Source organism: Ranitomeya imitator, chromosome 10 (genome assembly GCF_032444005.1).
Source record: "Ranitomeya imitator isolate aRanImi1 chromosome 10, aRanImi1.pri, whole genome shotgun sequence".
NCBI classification, from domain to species: domain Eukaryota; kingdom Metazoa; phylum Chordata; class Amphibia; order Anura; family Dendrobatidae; genus Ranitomeya; species Ranitomeya imitator.
This window is the reverse complement of record NC_091291.1, coordinates 3,538,827-3,564,060: the sequence shown is the minus strand read 5'-3', so window position 1 is coordinate 3,564,060 and position 25,234 is coordinate 3,538,827. Positions and strand designations below refer to the sequence as shown.

Sequence of the window (25,234 nt, the reverse complement as noted above, 5' to 3'; positions counted from 1 at the left end):
CGGGGTGTAGACAGTGGCTGATGTGAGGCTCAGGGTGTGGACAGTGGCTGATGTGAGGCTCAGGGTGTAGACAGTGGCTGATGTGAGGCTCAGGGTGTGGACAGTGGCTGATGTGAGGCTCAGGGTGTGGACAGTGGCTGATGTGAGGCTCAGGGTGTGGACAGTGGCTGATGTGAGGCTCGGGGTGTAGACAGTGGCTGATGTGAGGCTCAGGGTGTGGACAGTGGCTGATGTGAGGCTCGGGGCGTGGACAGTGGCTGATGTGAGGCTCAGGGTGTAGACAGTGGCTGATGTGAGGCTCAGGGTGTGGACAGTGGCTGATGTGAGGTTCGAGGCGTGGACAGTGACTGATGTGAGGCTCGGGGTGTAGACAGTGGCTGATGTGAGGCTCAGGGTGTAGACAGTGGCTGATGTGAGGCTCAGGGTGTGGACAGTGGCTGATGTGAGGCTCGGGGCATAGACAGTGGCTGATGTGAGGCTCAGGGTGTGGACAGTGGCTGATGTGAGGCTCAGGGTGTGGACAGTGGCTGATGTCAGGTTCGGGGTGTGGACAGTGGCTAATGTCAGGTTCGGGGTGTGGACAGTGGCTGATGTGAGGCTCGGGGCATAGACAGTGGCTGATGTGATGCTCAGGGTGTGGACAGTGGCTGATGTGAGGCTCAGGGTGTGGACAGTGGCTGATGTGAGGCTCGGGGCGTGGACAGTGGCTGATGTGAGGCTCGGGGCGTGGACAGTGGCTGATGTCAGGTTCGGGGTGTGGACAGTGGCTGATGTCAGGTTCGGGGTGTGGACAGTGGCTGATGTGAGGCTCAGGGTGTGGACAGTGGCTGATGTGAGGCTCAGGGTGTGGACAGTGGCTGATGTGAGGCTCAGGGTGTGGACAGTGGCTGATGTGAGGCTCGGGGCGTGGACAGTGGCTGATGTGAGGCTCAGGGTGTGGACAGTGGCTGATGTCAGGTTCGGGGTGTGGACAGTGGCTGATGTGAGGCTCGGGGCGTGGACAGTGGCTGATGTGAGGCTCGGGGCGTGGACAGTGGCTGATGTCAGGTTCGGGGTGTGGACAGTGGCTGATGTCAGGTTCGGGGTGTGGACAGTGGCTGATGTCAGGCTAGGGCACCCTGCGACTGTGCCACACGCTAACTAAAGTGTTGGAATAAGTTACCACGCACACACATTGTCCACCATTAACCCGATGGACACGCGATTGTCCTTTATTCTCTGAAGATGACATACTTTTTTTTTTTTTTAATGAGACGAGGTGCAGGAAAGCCACAGGAAAAAAATATACAAAGCAGGATAAGTTTACAGTAGGACCCTATGGGCGACCTCTGCAGCTGTAAAGCCGATACAGGAGCCTTGTAAGAGGATGTGCCATTACCATGCATCTATACAGAGTGAAGCCCTGACTGCCGAGTACACAAGACCTGAGGGCTCAGTCACACGACCATATCATGGCTGCATCTTCCACTCCGAGCGATGGACACCATTCCTGACCAGATATAACAGTCTCGTATTTGCCTAGGAGGCTGTTCGATGAGGTGGGGAGACTCGCAGGCTGGCAGGGAACTGCGGACGCTACAGGAATCAGTAACATGTCTGCTATATGGTCGTGTGAAGCCCAGAAACGTCAGATTCTGCATCCACCTTGGCTGATCTATTCCTAGGGATCCTCCAATGCGCAGGGAACACAATTGTGCTTTCCACAGCCTCAGAAAACACGTGGAAGCAGGTGCAGCCGGGGTATATCTGGTGGCCAGGACTCGGCGTCACATTGTACCTGGCAGGATTACACTCTGGACACATTTCTACGTTTTATACGGCTGGATCTCATCAAGTAGCCATAGACAGACGTCACATCATCTGTGCAGCCTAGTACTGGCAGCAGGACCAGGAGGAGGCCGAGCTCAGGACCAGGAGGAGGCCGAGCTCAGGACCAGGAGGAGGCCGAGCTCAGGACCAGGAGGAGGCCGAGCTCAGGACCAGGAGGAGGCCGAGCTCAGGACCAGGAGGAGGCCGAGCTCAGGGCCAGGAGGAGGCCGAGCTCAGGGCCAGGAGGAGGCCGATCTCAGGGCCAGGAGGAGGCCGAGCTCAGGGCCAGGAGGAGGCCGAGCTCAGGACCAGGAGGAGGCCGAGCTCAGGACCAGGAGGCGGCCGAGCTCAGGACCAGGAGGAGGCCGAGCTCAGGACCAGGAGGAGGCCGAGCTCAGGACCAGGAGGAGGCCGAGCTCAGGACCAGGAGGAGGCCGAGCTCAGGACCAGGAGGAGGCCGAGCTCAGGACCAGGAGGAGGCCGAGCTCAGGACCAGGAGGAGGCCGAGCTCAGGTTCACGAGGAGGCCGAGCTCAGGACCAGGAGGAGGCCGAGCTCAGGACCAGGAGGAGGCCGAGCTCAGGACCAGGAGGAGGCCGAGCTCAGGACCAGGAGGAGGCCGAGCTCAGGACCAGGAGGAGGCCGAGCTCAGGACCAGGAGGAGGCCGAGCTCAGGACCAGGAGGAGGCCGAGCTCAGGTTCACGAGGAGGCCGAGCTCAGGACCAGGAGGAGGCCGAGCTCAGGACCAGGAGGAGGCCGAGCTCAGGGCCGGTAGATCAGTCTGAGGACGGGCTGTGGGGCTGTGGAGACATTAGGCTGTATAGCTCGGGTCAGGAGACTTGCAGTCCTCAAGTCACAGTCGGGACTAGGTCCATGATATACAGACATCTGCATCTGCCCTTAATTTACAGTCAAAAAAGCATGGTGGGCTGAAATAAAAAGGTCTTTTAGATACAGCAAAGCTCAAACCCCCTCGTAGAAGCTGAACACATAAGCGAAAGCTAATAATCCACCTAACTAATAACAGCTGAGCCAAAGTCCATCAGCGTTTCCTGATGACAGATGGGCAGAAGGATCAAACATGGCAGCTAACACCAGAAATCCTTTCTTCCTACAATATATAGATCACTACGGGAGGGGTCTTATTACTATCAATGGAGGTGAATCATAAACCGCTAAATCACTTCATAGCAAGAGTTCACAAAATGAAAAACAGACAGCAAGAAAAAAGAAAATCCAACTATTTCCTGGGAAAACCCATTAATAGGCTGCAAAGGAAACAAATGTAACGCAAGATATGAAAAATAGAAAACATTGCTGCTCACAATCTCGGCGTCTACAAGATAAACGTACAGCAAAAGCCATGAATGGTGCAAAGTGACCAACGGCATCCAACAGTGGACATTAGCACGGAACGACTGTCCAAACCAAGCACAGTCGCTCGTGGCGTCATGGCGTTCCCGGAGATTTAGGTGCACCTCCCCGCAGGCTGGTTTTCCATCCATCTCCAAGTTCCCTTCTCTCCTCTGATCGACAGCTCTGGTTCCACAGAGCAGAGGACAAGGAGGTGGGAAGGCGCAGCTAATAAATGCCCCAAGCGCTCGGACTTGGCCTGAACAGTCATCCTGTGCCGACAGACGCCCTGCACACGACCGCAAACATCAAGTTCTAGAAGATGATCAGCAGTCATTCAAGAGGCAGTTTAGACCGATGAGCACCACTTCCACAGAACGATCGTGAAATAGCACAGATCATCATCCTCAGCAGCACACGGGAAAAAAAATACAATTCTACGGCTATGTTCACACTTCGCGTTTTTGCTGTGTTCTTTTCTGCAGGCAAAACCTGCTCTCTTGGCAGTAAAGCTGCTGCTTACAAAAAGCTGATTTTGCTGCGTTTTTTTTGCCTTTTATGCATGTTGATAAAGTTTTATGGCCCCCCCAAAAAAAAACATGATGCAACCTCCTTAGGTTTTCGCACCAAAATCGCAGCAGTACTTGCTGCATTTTTGCACTTAGCCATTTGCTTTCTACGAGTGAAAAAACACTGAAAGAAGTCACATGCTGCAGTTTACAAAAACACAGCGGTTATCCAAATCAGGAAAAAAACAATGTGTGTGCATGATATTTCTGAAATCTCAAACCCTTTCCTGCGACTTTAAGATGCAGCTTAAAATTTGCATTAAAAAAATCCAGCAAACAAAAAAAATGCAAAGTGTGAACATAGCCTTACAGAGACGGTGGACGATCCGGTCGTCACCTTTTGTGTGCTTTTGCATTAAATAAACAGCGCCTGCAGAGCAATACAAACGTTAATCACTGTAAGGAACAACAATTAAACGTTAGATTTAGTAATAATATATGGACATTTACTAACTTTGTGTGGAAGTTGTCTTCAAAGCTTCACCAATGCAAATAAAGTGACAAGATGAATCCCCATAAGATAACCTAAGCACGGCTGTGGCGAAACCTACCTGTCACTACTGGTACTACTGCTGCTGCTGAGAGAATCACTACTGGATGATCTACTCCGAGAGCCGCTGCCGCTGGGGGATCTTGCAGGCCTGGTTGCTTGGCTGGCCAGCCGCTGGGGGGACTGGGTCCTGGACTGGGATGAATGAGGCGAGCGGCTCCGGCTGTGCTGGTAGTTCCGTTCAGTCCGCCTGCCTCGTGCCTCCCGTGAAGCGTCGGTCCGGTAAATATCCCGGTGTACTACACTGGGCAATGTAAACTGCTCTCGGGTCCTAGATTCATAACGTGGATCATGAGCATCAAAACGGCTTGGACTCCGCCGAGAATTATAGTATATTCCATGTTGTAAGGTCCGGTCACGTTGGTCTCGATAGTAATCCTGATCATAGTGTCGTGTCCTTTCAAACCCTCCAGTTCCACGTTCATGGTGTCCATAGGCACTATGCTCATAAGAACGCTCCCGTGTTTCAGAAGCCCTGTGATTAAAGAAAAAAAAGAATAAAAAAAAGAGGGAGGAACGATCAGTCTCCCATCACAAAGTAGGAATACAATTCTGCATTTCATGCATTCAAATATGCCATCTACTACTACTAAACGAATACACACTAGTTCATCCATAGGTCCATATATGAATATGACCATCTACCAACATATGGGAGGGATACAGCATTTACAGTACTAGTCAGAGCATCATGTCGGCCGGCTGCTCACACTCAGCAGCAACAAAAGGCCTAAGAATTGGACTAGGGGCATATAGGCTTGTCTTTTAGGCTAGGGTCACATTGCGTTAGGGCAGTCCGTTTAGCGCATAGCGCTACGGACTGCGCTAACGCAATGTCCCGAAAGGGATCGCGTTAGCCGATCCCGCTAGCGCAGATTCACCGATGCAAGCAGCGTTCGCGGTCCGTCACTCAAATGACGACATTGGGCGTGCGCTAGCGATGCGTTCGCCATTACAATCAATGGCGGCGTTAACGGACTACGTTACACCGCGTTATGCCGCGGTGTAACGTAGTCCGTTAAACGGGGTCACATAACGCAATGTGACCCTAGCCTTACAATTAGAAAGGGATTGTTAGATTAAAGCACGCCAGCTGTAAGAGTATGTACCTTAGTCAATGTATCTAAGGGGTTGGATGACATTGTAGGAAGGAATGTCCAGACATCCACAAAAACGCTCTGCACTTCTAAGAGTTGTTCAGTGTTTCAACAGGATGAAATAAAGTATATGCCACCTAGACAGGCAGTTCAATAGAGCACATCTCTACTAGGAGACGTTTCTTCCTGCCATGTTACTTGTGCTGACTAAGCTGCCTATAACATGGCTTCCTATCCCGGAGCTCCTAGATCCCACTTTAGTCGCTCCTGTTCATACAGATGGCCGTTCTTCTACTTGCTGGTAGAGAAAATCAGTCAGAAAAAAAGGCAGAAAGATGGACGGCTCTTCAGTAATTATCCTGGCATGAGCAGCCTATCTTACTCTCCCGGCCCGGAAGGTTAAGATCATGTTTGCAATCTTGACTCTAGGTAATATTAAAGGTCTAGCACATCCAATCATACCAAATCAGAAATAATCTGTATATTAAGACAGTCTTCAGCAACACTGCAAAGGCGAGAGGCTGCAACACATTGAGCAGGACAATAGGCTGCATTGTCCAATATTAGGAAAGCAGAACTACAGATAAAAGAGCCAATGCGTAGTGTTATATATGACGGAGGAAACATCAACACAATTACTAAGAAGTAACAGAGAAAGGAGGAAGAAGAGGAAGCAAAGTTGTAAGAAAACTAATGACTAACAAGCTGGAGACGAATCTATTAGTGCTAAGGTCTATAGGGGTTAGTGGAAATAAAGGAGGACTTTGGGTTAGGAAAGGGTCGGAATATATACAGGGCAGCACATACCAACCTTTTCTGAGTGAGGAAACACGACCTACAATCCCAATTAAATCTAGGGAGTGATTTGAGAACATAACTTCCCCAATTTGCTCCCTTTTTAGGGTACATCCACCTTCTTAATGAGGCAAAAGGGAAATGATTTCAAATGATACTTTGGTTCAACCAAGAAAAAAAAAAAAATACAAAAAAAACGGTAACCATACCAAAAAATAAAAATAAAAATGGGAGCAATCCGCAGAGGAACGGTGTCCAATAGGGAGGGGAGGATTTACCTTTCTCCAACCCCTGACTTGGATCAAAGTTATCCGCTGTGGGCTTTGAAAAAAAAATATATCTATACAAACATATCAGGATGTCCCATTGCAGCTGCTGTTTTCAGGGAAACCATATCCGTTAGCGTCCGATATCCTGTAAGTCGCAGGGTTACGGCGTAGACATCCATACTTGTTACATCCTCAGGCCACCAATTTGTGCGACAAAATTATTCTACTACTTGAATTTTCTTCTTCTTTTCATACATTATAGTAACACCATCCTCACTCCGACCATCCCTTTCAAGTCCAACGTTCAGGAAGAATTTAATATCCCTTATCACACTCCACGTAATATAGATTTATATTGCCATGTCATGGAATAATTCCCAGCTTTGCTGTAAATCCCAGGTGTATAGTCTTCACTCTTCTTAAACGATTCCCATTCAAATGAGTACAATCCAGAGGGGTCAGAAGATAAGTCCCAGCGATTAACAATCCGTGGCCAACTCCACCAGCTGAACGACTGCACCTTCCACCAGGCCCCAGCGATACATCCACACGGACAGCAGCAGGTTCCCGCAGGGAGGGTAATCCACGGGAATAACACCATGCTTCACACTACGTCAGGACATACATCCAGCCAGCTGCAGGAAGACTCCCTTACAAATCCACAAGGTCCCAGCCATTACGAGAAGAATTAGATATTTCCAAACCCAGAGGTAGCATATAGATTTCCCAAAATTTTAAATCCGTCAGGGGGAACCTAAGAGTTGTGTTTTTTTTCTCACCATAATAAATACAAAATACCTGCCTAGCGAAACCTTACAACTTACCCATCAAGTCTCCGTTCATAACGTCCTTCCCGTGCATGAAGTGATTGTGGGGCGCCATAAGCGGGCCCACCACCACCTCCTCTGAAACCAGAAACCTCTCTACTACGAGATGTTATGGAAACTGTCTCATCCAAAACACGGGCAGCTCCCGGAATGGTGCCCGGCTCGTTGTAATCCGTCCGTAGGTCTCGGTCCCCCATTTTGTTGACAGCATTGTGCGCTTTCTGTGCACTTTTAATATCCACAAAATCCACAAACGCTGCCACTCCACCATCAGATCCACGCTTAGGTAAAATTTTGACACTTTCGACGCGTCCATATCTGGAAAAAAAAAGGGGGGGGGGGAAAAAAAAGGAGAAATGTAAGAAACCATTAGTAGAAGTCACTTATATTTTTATCATATCCATGTTAACTATTGGGCGCACATTTTATTACAGCACTGCATCAGAAGCAAAGGTCTGGGCTGATCCTGGGGTTCGTAGGATCAATGTCAGTTTTCCAAGATTAACCCAAACTACGACATTTAGCTTTGCAATTAGAAGCGGTTTTCATAAGACAAGTCCTCACCTGCTAAGACAATAACCTCTCTAAAAATGTGAACATTTCAGCCTGAAGGTTGACTAAAAACTTGGCTGAAAACTTTTCGCATTCGGTCGTCAGACCTGGCAAGTTAAACACCTTGTGTAAGCCGGGTAGAAAGCAATAACCGCACCCGGGCGCTTCATGCCCAAACTTGCATTAACTATTGAGAAAGTAGAAGTCTCAACTAACCGATGTCATACGTCGTGAGCAACCGAGCTGGCATCTACAGGATAATCAGGATCACCACCAAAATTACCAATGATAAATAAATACATTAAGATTCAAATAAAAAAATGTTTTATTAAAGCCTTTAAAAAAAATATAACAAAAATACAAATAGCAAAGAAATGAGCTAGATGTAAAAGGCTTATTTCATAATGTACCACAGGATATAAACATAAAATTTCACCTTTCTTTACTATTTATATTTAATATATATATTTTTTTTTAATACTGGCATAAAAAAATGAATTTGAATCTTAATGTACTTTTTTTTTTTAACCTGGGTATAAATTTATCACTGGTAATTTTGGTGGTGGTTATGTAATTTATTGAAGTACAAAACCCAACCTGTTTGTATGGGTAATAGAAACTAGGACAAAAAACGTGTGACCAGAATAATCAGGACGACAATCTCACATGACAGTCACTTATCAATGAGATAACAGAACGACCACCCTGGTATCATCATGTAACAGAAGATTTCCAGAGCAGAGAGTCTGCGCATACAATGGATTCTGTCTCCAGGTTTATGCTGCCTATATAGTGCTTTTCTGTAATATCACAATGTAACATGTGCTGGCCATGTCAAGCGCCCACGCTGTGGCCACTTCTGGTCCATGAAAGATCCTTCTGACAAAGATCATTCCCAGAACACTTGTATCGTCCGCTCTGCATGTCGTTGGGGGGTCAGTTGGATTCCTGGCTCTATATGGACTAGAACGTGTATGGCTGCATAGCTAAACGATCGTTCACTAGACGACAGCTCATTTATATATCCCGGCCGGCCAGGAACTGACTGTATACGGCCACTGTTAGACCTTTGTAGATTCTCTTCAGGTTCATGTTTGGGAGAAGGTTAAGATTTGCTGATTCAGGAAATCACAGGAGAACAAAACCACGAGACTGAGGACACGGTCCTAACTAAAACCGTAACTAAAACCGTCACGAGCAGAAGTTTGCTGCATTACGCAACAGGATAAAATGTATCTCTAGCAGGATCATGACTCAACACAAGCTAAATTTGCCATCACTCACAGGTCTTTTCATAAGAAAACCATCGAGAAAGCTGAATCTTAGCAATTGCGACTAAGGGTCATGATTGTTGTGAACCATGTGCTCAAAATCGGAGATCAGTAAGCAAGATTTAAATGCGAACATACAGCCGATGTGAGAAGGGATCAACGCACCCAGAGATCAGGGAGACACTACCATGGCTGCCGCCTCATATGTTCCCGCAGGCCGTGTAGCTATGTTCGCATTACAGGCCATTGATGCGTCAGATGCCGACAATCACAAGGGATCCAACTTCCCAAACATGTTCTTCTAACAATGAAAATCAACGCATATGTCCATCAACAGGGCTAAGGGCTCGTTCAGATGTCAGCTTTTCTCCTCGAGAGCTTCCAGTGTTTTAGGCAGACCACACTGGTACCCATGATACTCTATGGGGCAGTTCACATGGCCAATTTTTTTTCCACAATACAAGCAGTCCACCCCGAAGTAAGGCAACTTGTCCAATATTTATCAGACTATGGGGTCATACGCACCACTAATAAAAACAAAAAACAACGTGCTCAGGTGCCCTCCGTTTACTGTCTGTTTTTAGTAATGTCTGTTTTTCAGGGTTGTCAGTTGTTACCATCAGTCTGCTCAGACTTCCATACATTTTTATTGGATAAAAAAAAACAAAATGTGCTTTTCCAATCAAGTTTTTCTATGCAATAAAAATGTATGGAAGTCTGAGCAGACTGATGGTAACAACTGATGACTGTAATCAGAACCGATAAAACAAAAACGCCCAACGTCTGAATGAGCCCTGGAGCGCGTTCATAGGTACAGATCTGCAGCAGACGGACGAATCGACCCGTCTATACACTAAATATAACAGCTTTGTAATAGTTCACGTGTGTTCAAGGGCGTCAAACAGTTTCACACGCAGATTTTGGTGTTGATTCGCTCCATGCACTGTAAAGCAAGAAATTGGTGATGAAAATTAACAAAAAATGGCACCATGCGAATCTAACATCCACACCACATGTCAATTTCCATGTTGGATTTTTCCCCCAATTTCTTTATCCACTTTTGGCACTATAATATGCTAAAGATTTTCTGGACAAAATACTCGATGGAGAATTGATGGCGCATCTGCCCCGTGTGAACGTACTCTGTCGGTGGTCATAGAGAACCCATCTATGGCACTACAGATAAACCTTTGGAACAAGTTACACACTCGTCCATATGTTTTTCTTGGTCTTCTCTTAATCAAAAAAGAAGAAATACAGCAATAAGTCGTGCTCGTTGTACAACATAAAAACACCCGGGCATCGCCATACATCCATACACCGAACATCCACATGAAGAAAAGCAACGAGAACTGAATCCGTTGATTAAGGCTTCTTTTACACATACCGTATATTTCCTGGCCGTTTTTGCAGCCCCAAAAAATTTCTATGGGGCCGCAAAATCAGCCAGAAAAAATTCCATGGTGCGCCATGTGCCGTGAGGGCCGTATTTGCGGCTGTGAAAAAAAAAAAGATAGCGCCTGCTCGATCTTTTTTACGGCGTACGGACACGGCCCACATTGAAAATCAATGGCTGCCGCACACACAACAGAAGTTGTTTTGGGAGTGCACCGTCACTTCCGGTTTTGCGGAAAACTGATAAACGGCAATCCGCAAGTTTTTGCGGTGCGTTATTGCGACAGACCGCCTTTTTTGCAGCGATACGGCCAGCAAAAGACACGGCAAGTGTAAAAGTAGCCTAAACAAAATTGCAAATACAATGTAAAGAAGAAATATACATAGGCGGTGACAATTGTAACACAGATGCCAGTTATAAGATGCTCTAATTCTCTGGGTACAAATTAGCTAAAGACAATTCCACTTTTCACATTCAGCTTCTATCACCAAGTGTTGTGACATAATGACCGAGGCTGCCGAATCTAAAATAATCCCAACATGCTCCAGAATGTGTCCTTGAGTGACAATCAAAGCAGTGAGTCACTACGCAGGTATGTGCACTGAAAACACACACACTTGTATAACCATTACCCGTGATACAGGAGATAAAACTGACCCAAGAACAGCAGAAACAAGCAAGCATCCGAGGACTGAAAAGACGAGGGAACCCCTGCAGCCTGACAACCCTTCCAGGGCGCCGGTGTAAGTCCAGCAACAACCAACAATTCTCAGTGAAAAAGATGGCGACAAGGAGCTTCCACCAAGCTGCAGCGTGAGGACAGACCAAGCCAGCAGAGAAGATCCATCAATAGGCAGGAAGGGCGCTCGGACAACGATTTTCAGCAGAGAACTTTAATATATAACAAACAGATTGAAAAAGTTCACTAGGAGCCAACCGATCCAATGTTTTGGCGGTTCTCCTCCCAAACAGTACTTAGTATGGGGGGAAATGACAGTAAACATGATGCTGAAGCAATTAGCCAGCAATTCAGATGTTAAATATACGAGACAAAAGCATTTATGCAACAAAAGGCTGAGTAACTGCAGATATTGAACAATAAGAGCCATCCCCACCCCCTACAATGGCAAAGTGCTGTTTACACATCCACAAGGACAATGCGGCTGTAACAGAAAAATATAGCACAATTTCTACATAGGAAAAATGGCTGCACCTCTCAGCACAACAGAGCACATGTTCTGTGGAGCTCCAGCTCTGTCTTCAGGGGCTGGGGGAAGGGTGGGAACAAGGAGAGCATGGAACAAAAACAAAATGCAGAAGGGTATGGAGCTAGGAGTGCCTGTCTGGGAGGCACGTCTGCGCCACTTCTATCGCTCGCTCCGATTTTTATTTTAGGATGCAGGGCACGATTCTCCATTCGGATTCGCAGCTCAACGATATTACCAAGCACAATAATTACAAAAAATCTCATCGCTCAACGGCGAACACTGGCAGCTGCCCCTGCTTTCAGTAAGAGACGCTTATTGTGAATACGCCACCTAAATCCCTCCCTCGCTGCATCTCTTAGCAACGTCTCCATGGTAACTTTGGGCACAATATTTAAAGCCCTATTCAGTTGCTGTGGAAATCCGAGCAACACAAGAGGCTTTATTTGTTCAATCCTACAGAGCACAAAATGTCAGATTTATCTGGGGTCCAAAAATAACCTGCGCTGAAGGCGAGAGGAGCCGTCCTGGCATATAAAGGTGGCTGCATGTTACACGTCACTGCGGAGGGAGAGGAGGGAAGGCTGTGTACACAACTGGTGCCCGGATCGCAGGCGCTGGGGGCTTTGCTGCTTTCTGTCAGCCAGGCCGCCATTTTACGGAGATGGTCGGCTCCGTGGCTCTGGGTGATATGGGTGGGAATTATCCATACAAGGATGAAGAGTGAGCCATCACAGCCTCCCTCCCCCACCGTACAATGGGCTCAAGACATTGTGTTTGTCCACAGGAACAAGCAGAACATTGCCCCTCTAAACGTACATGACCCCCATCAAAGGGAGCGCGTGTGGGATCCTCTGGGTCTGTTCCCAGCCCAGCAGCCATGGACAGAACCGGCTCCAGCCTCAGATTCCCACGAAATCCAGGACTATTCGCCATTATGAATGGAGAGCAATGACATCCCGCAGCTCCCCTCCCCCACACACAGAAAGCAGAGGGGAGGAAGGGTAAAACGTTTAATAATTCACCAGCCCAAGAGCAAAATCACAAACAATACCAGCGCCTGCACCTCCGGGCCAGCACAGCGCAGACGTCCCTACACATGCACCATAATGGCCACACAACAGGTATCCACTGCTACAGTATACACCCCGAAAAAACAAAACTGTGGGGTCTGCAGAGCTCAGGAGTCACAGGATAGAATGGGCTCAGACCCAGGAAACCAGCGTCCTGCGTGTGCCCACAATGTGTGCACCCCACGGGCTCAGACCCAGGAAACCAGCGTCCTGCGTGTGCCCACAATGTGTGCACCCCACGGGCTCAGACCCAGGAAACCAGTGTCCTACGTGTTCCCACAATATGTGCACCCCACGGGCCCAGACCCAGGAAACCAGCGTCCTGCGTGTGCCCTCAATATGTGCACCCCACGGGCCCAGACCCAGGAAACCAGTGTCCTGCGTGTGCCCACAATATGTGCACCCCACGGGCTCAGACCCAGGAAACCAGTGTCCTACGTGTTCCCACAATATGTGCACCCCACGGGCTCAGACCCAGGAAACCAGCGTCCTGCGTGTGCCCTCAATGTGTGCACCCCACGGGCTCAGACCCAGGAAACCAGCGTCCTGCGTGTGCCCTCAGTGTGTGCACCCCACGGGCTCAGACCCAGGAAACCAGCGTCCTGCATGTGCCCACAATATGTGCACCCCACGGGCCCAGACCCAGGAAACCAGTGTCCTGCGTGTGCCCACAATGTGTGCACCCCACGGGCCCAGACCCAGGAAACCAGTGTCCTGCGTGTGCCCACAATGTGTGCACCCCACGGGCTCAGACCCAGGAAACCAGCGTCCTGCATGTGCCCACAATATGTGCACCCCACGGGCTCAGACCCAGGAAACCAGCGTCCTGCATGTGCCCACAATGTGTGCACCCCACGGGCTCAGACCCAGGAAACCAGCGTCCTACGTGTGCCCACAATGTGTGCGCTCAGACCCAGGAAACCAGCGTCCTGCGTGTGCCCACAATATGTGCACCCCACGGGCTCAGACCCAGGAAACCAGCGTCCTGCGTGTGCCCACAATGTGTGTACCCCACGGGCTCAGATCCAGGAAACCAGCGTCCTACATGTGCCCACAATGTGTGCACCCCATGGGCTCAGACCCAGGAAACCAGCGTCCTGCGTGTGCCCTCAATCTGTGCACCCCACAGGCTCAGATCCAGGACACCAGTGTCCTGCATGTGCCCACAATGTGTGCACCCCACAGGCTCAGACCCAGGAAACCAGCGTCCTGCGTGTACCCTCAGTGTGTGCACCCCACAGCCTACATTCACATACACAGAGACCTAGAGACTGCAAGGGGCAGCAAACAGTGTCTGCAACCCATGCAGCCATCAGGAAGGTGGAGACGTGGAATACTGGCCCCCCGAGTCACAGCAGAAGGGCCCCCCAACACTGGCCCTGAGTCACAGCCGATCCCCCCCCAAATGGCCCTGAGTCAGCCCCTCACTTGCTCTTTATTGGTGGCATTAGTAGTGCCGCTTTCTGCCATTCTCTCTCCTTTACGTCTTATTTTTCCCTCCACAGATTCATTAAACAGGACTATATAATGCCACCCTTTTCTGGCGTCTCTGGCCCTGGTTCTGCACTAAAGTTTGTGACAGATTTTTACTATGGCGCAGCTGAAGACTAATGTGCGACATTTTAAGGATTATGTGACTTTTTCCAGAAAAACTAAAAGTCACATATCAGTAAAAGATGAAAAGAATTTTTAGTTTTGCACAAAATTAATAAACCACATGCGACATTTTGACACATTTGGCACTAAAAAAGTCACCACCAAGCAAAACAAAATACTTAAACCAAGGAAATGATGAATCGGGGCCATTGAGTCCAATCACAGAACCACAAGAATGGGTTGTGGGGGAAGGTGAATGACGGGACCAGCCACAGAGCCACCAAAAAGGGGTGAGGGGACGGGGTCCAACCACAGAGCTGCCGAGGAGGGGGGGGGGACTAGCCACTGAGCCATAAGACGGGGGAGAGAGGACAGGGCTTCATGTCCAACCACAGAGATACCAGGAGGGTGGGGGGAGGACTAACCACTGAGCCACCAAAAGAGGGACAAGGGGAAGGAGCGTCATGTTCAACCACGGAGCTGCCAGAGGGGGGGCATGAGGATTAGCCACTGAGCCACCAAAAGGGGGACGAGGGGAAAGGGCGTCATGTCCAACCACAGAGATACCAGGAGGGTGGGGGGAGGACTAACCACTGAGCCACCAGAAGGGGGAGAGGACAGGGCTTCATGTCCAACCACAGAGATACCAGGAGGGTGGGGGGAGGACTAACCACTGAGCCACCAGAAGGGGGAGAGGACAGGGCTTCATGTCCAACCACAGAGATACCAGGAGGGTGGGGGGAGGACTAACCACTGAGCCACCAGAAGGGGGAGAGGACAGGGCTTCATGTCCAACCACAGAGATACCAGGAGGGTGGGGGGAGGACTAACCACTGAGCCACCAGAAGGGGGAGAGGACAGGGCTTCATGTCCAACCACAGAGATACCAGGAGGGTGGGGGGAGGACTAACCACTGAGCCACCAGAAGGGGGAGAGGACAGGGCTTCATGTCCAACCACAGAGATACCAGGAGGGGGGGGGGGGGTACTAACCACTGAGCCACGAAAAGGGCGTCATGTCCAACCACAGAGCTGCCAGAGGTGGGCATGAGGATTAACCACTAAGCCACCAAAAAGGGGGGAGAGGACAGGGCGTCATGTCCAACCACAGAGATACCAGGAGTGTGAGGACTAACCACTCAGCCACCAAGAGGGTAAGAAGGGGTCGGGGTGTCATGTCCAACCACAGAGCTGCCAGAGGGGGGTCATGAGGATTAACCACTGAGCCACCAAAAGGAAGGAGGGGACAGGGCGTCATGTCCAACCACAGAGATACCAGGAGGGTGAGGGAGTAACCACTGAGCCACTAAAAGGGGGGGCGGGAAAGAGCATGAAATTTAACCACAGACCCACCAAGAGCGGGGAAAGGGATAGGGCGTCATGTTCAACCGCAGAGGTACTAGAGGGGGGCATGAGGATTAACCACAGAGCCACCAAAAAGGAGAAGAGGGGCCGGGGTGTCATGTCCAACCACAGGACTGCCAGAGGGGGGCTTGAGGATTAACCACAGAGCCACCAAAAAGGAGAAGAGGGGCCGGGGTGTCATGTCCAACCACAGGACTGCCAGAGGGGGGCTTGAGGATTAACCACTGAGCCACCAAAGGGGGAGGGGACTTCAAATCCAACCGCAGAGATACCAGAGATCTTCAACAACCATTATAAAAGGGAACAGAGAGAATACTGGTGTGCACCAGACATCGGAGGTAAATCCTGTCAGGAATATTGGGGTACAGCCAGTATCTGAGGTAAATCCTGTCAGGAATATTGGGGTACAGCAAGTAGCTGAGGTAAATCCTGTCAGGAATATTGGGGTACACGCTGATATTGGGGTACAGCCGGTATCTGAGGTAAATCCTGTCAGGAATATTGGGGTACAGCAAGTAGCTGAGGTAAATCCTGTCAGGAATATTGGGGTACACGCTGATATTGGGGTACAGCCGGTATCTGAGGTAAATCCTGTCAGGAATATTGGGGTACAGCAAGTAGCTGAGGTAAATCCTGTCAGGAATATTGGGGTGCACGCTGATATTGGGGTACAGCCGGTATCTGAGGTAAATCCTGTCAGGAATATTGGGGTACAGCCGGTATCTGAGGTAAATCCTGTCAGGAATATTGGGGTACACGCTGATATTGGGGTACAGCCGGTATCTGAGGTAAATCCTGTCAGGAATATTGGGGTACAGCCGGTATCTGAGGTAAATCCTGTCAGGAATATTGGGGTACACGCTGATATTGGGGTACAGCCAGTATCTGAGGTAAATCCTGTCAGGAATATTGGGGTACACGCTGATATTGGGGTACAGCCGGTATCTGAGGTAAATCCTGTCAGGAATATTGGGGTACAGCAAGTATCTGAGGTAAATCCTGTCAGGAATATTGGGGTGCACGCTGATATTGGGGTACAGCCGGTATCTGAGGTAAATCCTGTCAGGAATATTGGGGTACATGCGGATATTGGGGTACAGCCGGTGTCTGAGGTAAATCCTGTCAGGAATATTGAGGTACACGCTGATATTGGGGTACAGCCATATCTGAGGTAAATCCTGTCAGGAATATTGTGGTACACGCTGATATTGGGGTACAGCCGGTATCTGAGGTAAATCCTGTCAGGAATATTGGGGTACAGCCGGTATCTGAGGTAAATCCTGTCAGGAATATTGGGGTACAGCCGGTATCTGAGGTAAATCCTGTCAGGAATATTGTGGTACACGCTGATATTGGGGTACAGCCGGTATCTGAGGTAAATCCTGTCAGGAATATTGGGGTACAGCCGGTATCTGAGGTAAATCCTGTCAGGAATATTGAGGTACACGCTGATATTGGGGTACAGCCGGTATCTGAGGTAAATCCTGTCAGGAATATTGGGGTACAGCCGGTATCTGAGGTAAATCCTGTCAGGAATATTGAGGTACACGCTGATATTGGGGTACAGCCATATCTGAGGTAAATCCTGTCAGGAATATTGTGGTACACGCTGATATTGGGGTACAGCCGGTATCTGAGGTAAATCCTGTCAGGAATATTGGGGTACAGCCGGTATCTGAGGTAAATCCTGTCAGGAATATTGAGGTACACGCTGATATTGGGGTACAGCCGGTATCTGAGGTAAATCCTGTCAGGAATATTGGGGCACAGCCGGTATCTGAGGTAAATCCTTTCAGGAATATTGGGGTACACGCTGATATTGGGGTACAGCCGGTATCTGAGGTAAATCCTGTCAGGAATATTGGGGTACAGCCGGTATCTGAGGTAAATCCTGTCAGGAATATTGAGGTACACGCTGATATTGGGGTACAGCCATATCTGAGGTAAATCCTGTCAGGAATATTGTGGTACACGCTGATATTGGGGTACAGCCGGTATCTGAGGTAAATCCTGTCAGGAATATTGGGGTACAGCCGGTATCTGAGGTAAATCCTGTCAGGAATATTGGGGTACACGCGGATATTGGGGTACAGCCGGTATCTGAGGTAAATCCTGTCAGGAATATTGGGGTACAGCCGGTATCTGAGGTAAATCCTGCCAGGAATATTGGGGTACACGCTGATATTGGGGCACAGCCGGTATCTGAGGTAAATCCTGTCAGGATTATTGGGGTACACGCTGATATTGGGGCACAGCCGGTATCTGAGGTAAATCCTGTCAGGATTATTGGGGTACATGCTAATATTGGGGTACAGCCATATCTGAGGTAAATCCTGTCAGGTATATTGGGGTAAATGCTGATATTGGGGTACAGCCATATTGAGGTAAATCCTGTCAGGAATATTGGGGCACAGCCGGTATCTGAGGTAAATCCTGTCAGGAATATTGGGGTACACGCTGATATTGGGGCACAGCCGGTATCTGAGGTAAATCCTGTCAGGAATATTGGGGCACAGCCGGTATCTGAGGTAAATCCTGTCAGGAATATTGGGGCACAGCCGGTATCTGAGGTAAATCCTGTCAGGATTATTGGGGTACATGCTGATATTGGGGTACAGCCGGTATCTGAGGTAAATCCTGTCAGGAATATTGGGGCACAGCCGGTATCTGAGGTAAATCCTGTCAGGATTATTGGGGTACATGCTGATATTGGGGTACAGCCGGTATCTGAGGTAAATCCTGTCAGGAATATTGGGGCACAGCCGGTATCTGAGGTAAATCCTGTCAGGAATATTGGGGCACAGCCGGTATCTGAGGTAAATCCTGTCAGGAATATTGGGGTACACGCTGATATTGGGGCACAGCCGGTATCTGAGGTAAATCCTGTCAGGAATATTGGGGCACAGCCGGTATCTGAGGTAAATCCTGTCAGGAATATTGGGGTACAGCCGGTATCTGAGGTAAATCCTGTCAGGAATATTGGGGCACAGCCGGTATCTGAGGTAAATCCTGTCCGGTACGCCCGGTATACTCGGGGTGCAGCCGGATAAATCCCGTCAGGAGGTCTCGGTAGTCGGTTACAGCCGGCGGAGTCCGTCTCCAGCCCCGATTGTGCTCTCGGAGGATCTTCCGCCACGTCGCGGCCACTCACCGTTTGAAATGCTCGATAATCTTGTCATCCCGCACGTTCTCGGGTAAGTTCCCCACCCACAGGTGCCTGGTTTCCCGGACCATGCTGGCTCGGTGTCCCGGCTCATGCAGACGGAGGTGGGGGGAGGTGGGCCGTGGAGCCCAACATTGGCGGGCAGGGTGCTGGGATCTCTTCGTATTTCCTCGGTTCTCTCCGCCGTGTCCCGGTCACACACGCACAACCAGCCCTTCGGCGCCGACACTGCTTCTGCGCATGCGCGGCGGCCACTGAGGTGAATGGGTAGCTGAGGGGGCGGTGGAGGACGGAGGCGTTCTGCGCATGCGCTAACATTTCAGTTCCCAGTCTGCGTATATGCCAGTGGCTGGTCTCATCAAAGCGCGTGCGCAGTGAAATCCTGAAAAGGGAGCGCTGGGAAATTACAGACGAGGGGAGGAGATAAGGCACAAGCCAGAAAATGGGGCGGGGCGAGAGGGGGGCGGGGCGAACAGAGGACGGACCCTGAGAGAGAGGGAGGGGGGAGAACAGAGGACGGACCCTGAGAGAGAGGGAGGGGGGAGAACAGAGGACGGACCCTGAGAGAGAGAGGGGGGGGGGGGAGAACAGAGGACGAACCCTGAGAGAGAGGGGGGAGAACAGAGGACGGACCCTGAGAGAGAGGAAGGGGGGAGAACAGAGGACGGACCCTGAGAGAGAGGGAGGAGGAGAACAGAGGACGGACCCTGAGAGAGAGGGAGGAGAACAGAGGACGGACCCTGAGAGAGAGGGAGGGGGGAGAACAGAGGACGGACCCTGAGAGAGAGGGGGGGGGGGGGAGAACAGAGGACGGACCCTGAGAGAGAGGGGGGAGAACAGAGGACGGACCCTGAGAGAGAGGGGGGGGGAGAACAGAGGACGGACCCTGAGAGAGAGGGAGGGGGGAGAACAGAGGACGGACCCTGAGAGAGAGGGGGGAGAACAGAGGACGGACCCTGAGAGAGAGGGAGGGGGGAGAACAGAGGACGGACCCTGAGAGAGAGGGAGGGGGGAGAACAGAGGACGGACCCTGAGAGAGAGGGGGGAGAACAGAGGACGGACCCTGAGAGGGAGGGGGGAGAACAGAGGACGGACCCTGAGAGAGAGGGGGGAGAACAGAGGACGGACCCTGAGAGAGAGGAAGGGGGGAGAACAGAGGACGGACCCTGAGAGAGAGGGGGGAGAACAGAGGACGGACCCTGAGAGAGAGGGAGGGGGAGAACAGAGGACGGACCCTGAGAGAGAGGGAGGGGGAGAACAGAGGACGAACCCTGAGAGAGAGGGGGGGGGGAGAACAGAGGACGGACCCTGAGAGAGAGGGGGGAGAACAGAGGACGGACCCTGAGAGAGAGGGAGGGGGGAGAACAGAGGACGGACCCTGAGAGAGAGGGGGGAGAACAGAGGACGGACCCTGAGAGAGGGGGGAGAACAGAGGACGGACCCTGAGAGAGAGGGAGGAGAACAGAGGACGGACCCTGAGAGAGAGGGGGGAGAACAGAGGACGGACCCTGAGAGAGAGGGAGGGGGAGAACAGAGGACGGACCCTGAGAGAGAGGGGGGAGAACAGAGGACGGACCCTGAGAGAGAGGGGGGAGAACAGAGGACGGACCCTGAGAGAGAGGGAGGGGGGAGAACAGAGGACAGACCCTGAGAGAGAGGGAGGGGGGAGAACAGAGGACTGACCCTGAGAGAGAGGGAGAGGGGAGAACAGAGGACGGACCCTGAGAGGAAGGGGGGAGAACAGAGGACGGACCCTGAGAGAGAGGGAGGGGGAGAACAGAGGACGGACCCTGAGAGAGAGGGGGGAGAACAGAGGACGGACCCTGAGAGAGAGGGGGGAGAACAGAGGACGGACCCTGAGAGAGAGAGGGAGGGGGGGAGAACAGAGGACGGACCCTGAGAGAGAGGGGGGGGGAGAACAGAGAACGGACCCTGAGAGAGAGGGGGGGGGAGAGAACAGAGAACGGACCCTGAGAGAGAGAGTGGGGCGAACAGAGGACGGACCCTGAGAGAGAGGGAGGGGGGAGAACAGAGGACGGACCCTGAGAGAGAGAGAGGGGGGCGAACAGAGGACGGACCCTGAGAGAGAGAGAGGGGGGCGAACAGAGGACGGACCCTGAGAGAGAGAGGGGGGAGAACAGAGGACGGACCCTGAGAGGGAGAACAGAGGACGGACCCTGAGAGAGAGAGAGGGGGGAGAACAGAGGACGGACCCTGAGAGGGAGAGGGAGGGGGGAGAACAGAGGACGGACCCTGAGAGGGAGGGGGGAGAACAGAGGACGGACCCTGAGAGAGAGGGGGGAGAACAGAGGACGGACCCTGAGAGAGAGGGAGGGGGGAGAACAGAGGACGGACCCTGAGAGAGAGGGGAGAACAGAGGACGGACCCTGAGAGAGAGGGAGGGGGGAGAACAGAGGACGGACCCTGAGAGAGAGGGAGGGGGGAGAACAGAGAACGGACCCTGAGAGAGAGGGAGGGGGGAGAACAGAGGACGGACCCTGAGAGAGGGAGGGGGGAGAACAGAGAACGGACCCTGAGAGAGAGGGAGGGGGGAGAACAGAGGACGGACCCTGAGAGAGAGAGGGAGGGGGGAGAACAGAGGAGAGGACGGACCCTGAGAGAGAGGGAGGGGGGAGAACAGAGGACGGACCCTGAGAGAGAGGAAGGGGGGCGAACAGAGGACGGACCCTGAGAGAGAGGGAGGGGGGAGAACAGAGGACGGACCCTGAGAGAGAGAGGGAGGGGGGAGAACAGAGGAGAGGACGGACCCTGAGAGAGAGGGAGGGGGGAGAACAGAGGACGGACCCTGAGAGAGAGAGGGAGGGGGGAGAACAGAGGAGAGGACGGACCCTGAGAGAGAGGGAGGGGGGAGAACAGAGGACGGACCCTGAGAGAGAGAGGGAGGGGGGAGAACAGAGGACGGACCCTGAGAGAGAGGGAGGGGGGAGAACAGAGGACGGACCCTGAGAGGGAGGGAGGGAGAACAGAGGACGGACCCTGAGGGAGGGGGGACAACAGTGGACGGACCCTGAGAGAGAGGGGGGACCCTGAGAGAGGGGGGAGAGCAGAGGACGGACCCTGAGAGAGAGGGAGGGGGGACAACAGAGGACGGACCCTGAGAGAGAGGGGGGAGAGAACAGAGGACGGACCCTGAGAGAGAAGGGGGAGAGAACAGAGGACTGACCCTGAGAGAGAGGGAGGGGGGAGAACAGAGGACGGACCCTGAGAAAGAAGGGGGAGAGAACAGAGGACGGACCCTGAGAGAGAGGGGGGAGAGAACAGAGGACGGACCCTGAGAGAGAGGGGGGAGAGAACAGAGGACAGACCCTGAGCGGGGGGGAACAGAGGACGGACCCCGAGAGGGGGGAGAAAACAGAGGACGGACCCTGAGAGAGAGGGAGGGGGGAGAACAGAGGACGAACCCTGAGAGAGAGGGAGGGGGGAGAACAGAGGACGGACCCTGAGAGAGAGGGAGGGGGGAGAACAGAGGACGGACCCTGAGAGAGAGGGAGGGGGGAGAACAGAGGACGGACCCTGAGAGAGAGGGGGGAGAACAGAGGACGGACCCTGAGAGAGAGGGGGGGAGAACAGAGGACAGACCCTGAGAGAAAGGGGGGAGAACAGAGGACGGACCCTGAGAGAGAGAGAGGGGGGAGAACAGAGGACGGACCCTGAGAGAGAGAGGGAGGGGGGAGAACAGAGGACTGAAACAAAACCTGTCATGTTTGGAGGAGACAGAATGCTGAGTTGCATCCAAAGAACACCATACCTACTGTGAAGCATGGGGGTGGCAACATCATGCTCTGGGGCTATTTCTCTGCAGGACGACTGATCCGTGTACATGAAAGAATGAATAGGGCCATGTATAGTAAGATTTTGAGTGCAAACCTTCTATCAGCAAGGGCATTGTAGATTGTCGCGCTCGCGCCCAGACTGGTTGGCGCGGGCATACGGGGGTGTGGCCCCACTGGACCACAGACCAAACTTCCCTGGAAGGGTCGTAACTAAGTAGCTTCCTAGGTGTTCGCTGGAGCCTCTGATGGTGAGTTCAGACTTGTGCAATAGGAAGCTACCAGGTGCCACTCCAGGGTAATGTCTGGCTGTGGCTGCTGATCCCACTAAGGAACGGAGCGGGCACGACTGGCACTCTGGCTGACAGGCGGGCACGGCTGGCACTCTGGCTGACAGGCGGGCACGGCTGGGACACAGGCAGGCAGACGGGTACAGCAGAGACACTGGCGGGCAGACGGACACGGCTGGCTCTCTGGTAGGCAGGCGGGTACGGCTGGAACATAGGAAGAACCGGTAGGGACCAGTCTGCAGGCAGGTATGTGAAACAGGTTGGAACCTGTTCAGACAGGAAGACTAAGTAACAAGTAGAGAAAGACCGCAAGAGCGGATGCAGAGCGAAAGCACAAGAGCTAGAACCAAGAACAGAAACGCAGGAGGCGGAGTACGAGTAGAAGGTGGAGCAAAGAGAAGGAGAAGGCAGAGCCAAGGGCGGAGCCGCAAGAGGCGGAGCCAAGGGCGGAGATGCTGGAGGCGGAGCCAAGAGCGGACACTGGAGGCGGAGCCAAGAGCGGAGACGCTGGAGGCGGAGCCAAGAGCGGAGATGCTGGAGGCGGAGCCAAGAGCGGAGACGCTGGAGGCGGAGCCAAGAGCGGAGACGCTGGAGGCGGAACCAAAAGCGGAGACGCTGGAGGTAACGCCAAGAGCGGAGACGCTGGAGGCGGAGCCAAGTGCTGAGACGGAGCCAAGTGCAGAAACACAGGAGGCGGAGCCAGATAGAACCGCAAAGAGCGGAGCCTCAGAGCAAAGCCAGAGAGTGCGAAGCAAGGACTGAGTGCAGAGCCGCAAGAGTGCGGAGTGTAAGCAGACTGAGAACACAAGGAAAGACAAAGCAGGGAAGGAAGCCACAGACAAAGAGACCGAGAAAAGACAAAGTACAGACAAGGCAATGGAACAAGACACAGGGACAAAGACACAGGGACCAGGATATTCTGCCTCCTGGAGGGCGGACAACAAGATCAAGGCAATAGCACAGAGAAAAGCCTCCAGAGAGGGAGAAACTCAGAGCAAGGCCAGGCAAACTCAGCAGCTAAACACTAACTGAGCTAACACATTGCACAGGCACAGAGCACAGGGTGGAGCTGCACTATATACAGGAGGCCTCTTGGTAATTGGTCAGGAACTGATTAGACAGATGCACCTGATTCCTATAAGAACCAGAGAGTTCAGGCGCTGGCCCCCTATACACATAGCCATGAGGCATGCAGAGAGCAGAGACACAGAACATGGAGCTGGCATGAAACAGAAACCACATCATGGCCTGGAGCAGTGGGTAAGATAGTGTGAGAGATGTGAGGCCATGACGTGATGCCAGCAGAGTTGTTACACAGATGAAACGTGGATGGGTCTTTCAGCAAGATAATGATCCCAAGCACACCACCAGGGAAATGAATGAGTGGCTTCGTAAGAAGCATATGAAGGTCCTGGAGTGGCCTAGCCAGTCTCCAGATCTCAACCCCAGAGAAAACCTTTGGAGGAAGTTGAAAGTCCATGTTGCCCAGTGACAGGTCCAAACTATCACTGCTCAAGAGGAGATCTGCATGGAGGAATGGGCCAACATACCAGCAACAGTGTGTGCCAACCTTGTGAAGACTTACAGAAAACGTGTGACCTTTGTCATTGCCAAAGGATATATAGCAAAATATTGAGATGAACTTTTGGTAATGACCAAATACTTATTTTCTCTGACACCCATGACGGCACCACGAAGAGAGGGGATCCGCCCACCAAGGACAGGAAACCTACAGATAAAAGGCGGTACCACTCTCCCGCATCAGTTGGTTTCCTGTCCTTGATGGGAGACCTACAGACTCACCTACAAGAAGGACGTTGTCGTGGGATTCCGGGGCCAATCAGTCCGACTCAGGCAGCAGGGGTCCCCCTGCCTCGGCTGGTGTGGTGACCCGAAGCACCACCGCTGGGGCTAGTGGGCCTCTAGGGTGTGCAGGGGAGGTGGCAGGGAGTTCACGGCCACCTCTTCGGGTAAGATACTACAGCAATCCAGGGGGGTGCCTCTGTGGCTGCGGGGGGAGTGGCGCCCTCCCTCCCGAAAATCAGCTGCAAAAAAAATCTGGAGGCTCCGGTGTGCAGCGTTCCACGTGCGCTATGCGCGGCGCGATCTTGGAACCAACTGCGCATGCGCGGGATTTGGCTAGGATTACCGCGATGGTGGGCCATTGCGCATGCTCCGGCAAACATAGCGCTACTGCGCAGGCGCAGGATTAAATTAGGCGGCGGGAATTACCGCCACATAAAAGGTGCCCTGCTTAGCTGCTT

At 52.0% G+C, this 25,234-nt stretch overlaps 1 protein-coding gene across 5 annotated transcripts in view; it reads right to left on the bottom strand.

The window, feature by feature from the left end:
• The window catches only part of SPEN (spen family transcriptional repressor), a 76,541-nt gene extending 57,396 nt beyond the window's left edge, over positions 1–19,145 (bottom strand). For 2 of the 5 annotated variants that reach the window (XM_069742667.1, XM_069742666.1), the window contains exons 1-3: positions 18,878–19,127; positions 7,267–7,587; positions 4,283–4,756 (exon numbers count right to left, since the gene is read on the bottom strand). In XM_069742667.1, coding sequence (XP_069598768.1) covers positions 4,283–4,756; positions 7,267–7,587; positions 18,878–18,960 — 878 coding nt within the window. In that variant the 5' untranslated portion in view covers positions 18,961–19,127. Of the gene's footprint in view, positions 1–4,282; positions 4,757–6,189; positions 7,588–18,877 lie in introns of those variants that run through there. The other 3 variants (XM_069742665.1, XM_069742670.1, XM_069742668.1) reach the window with 3 other exon arrangements.
• Between the last annotated feature and the right edge of the window lie 6,089 nt (positions 19,146–25,234).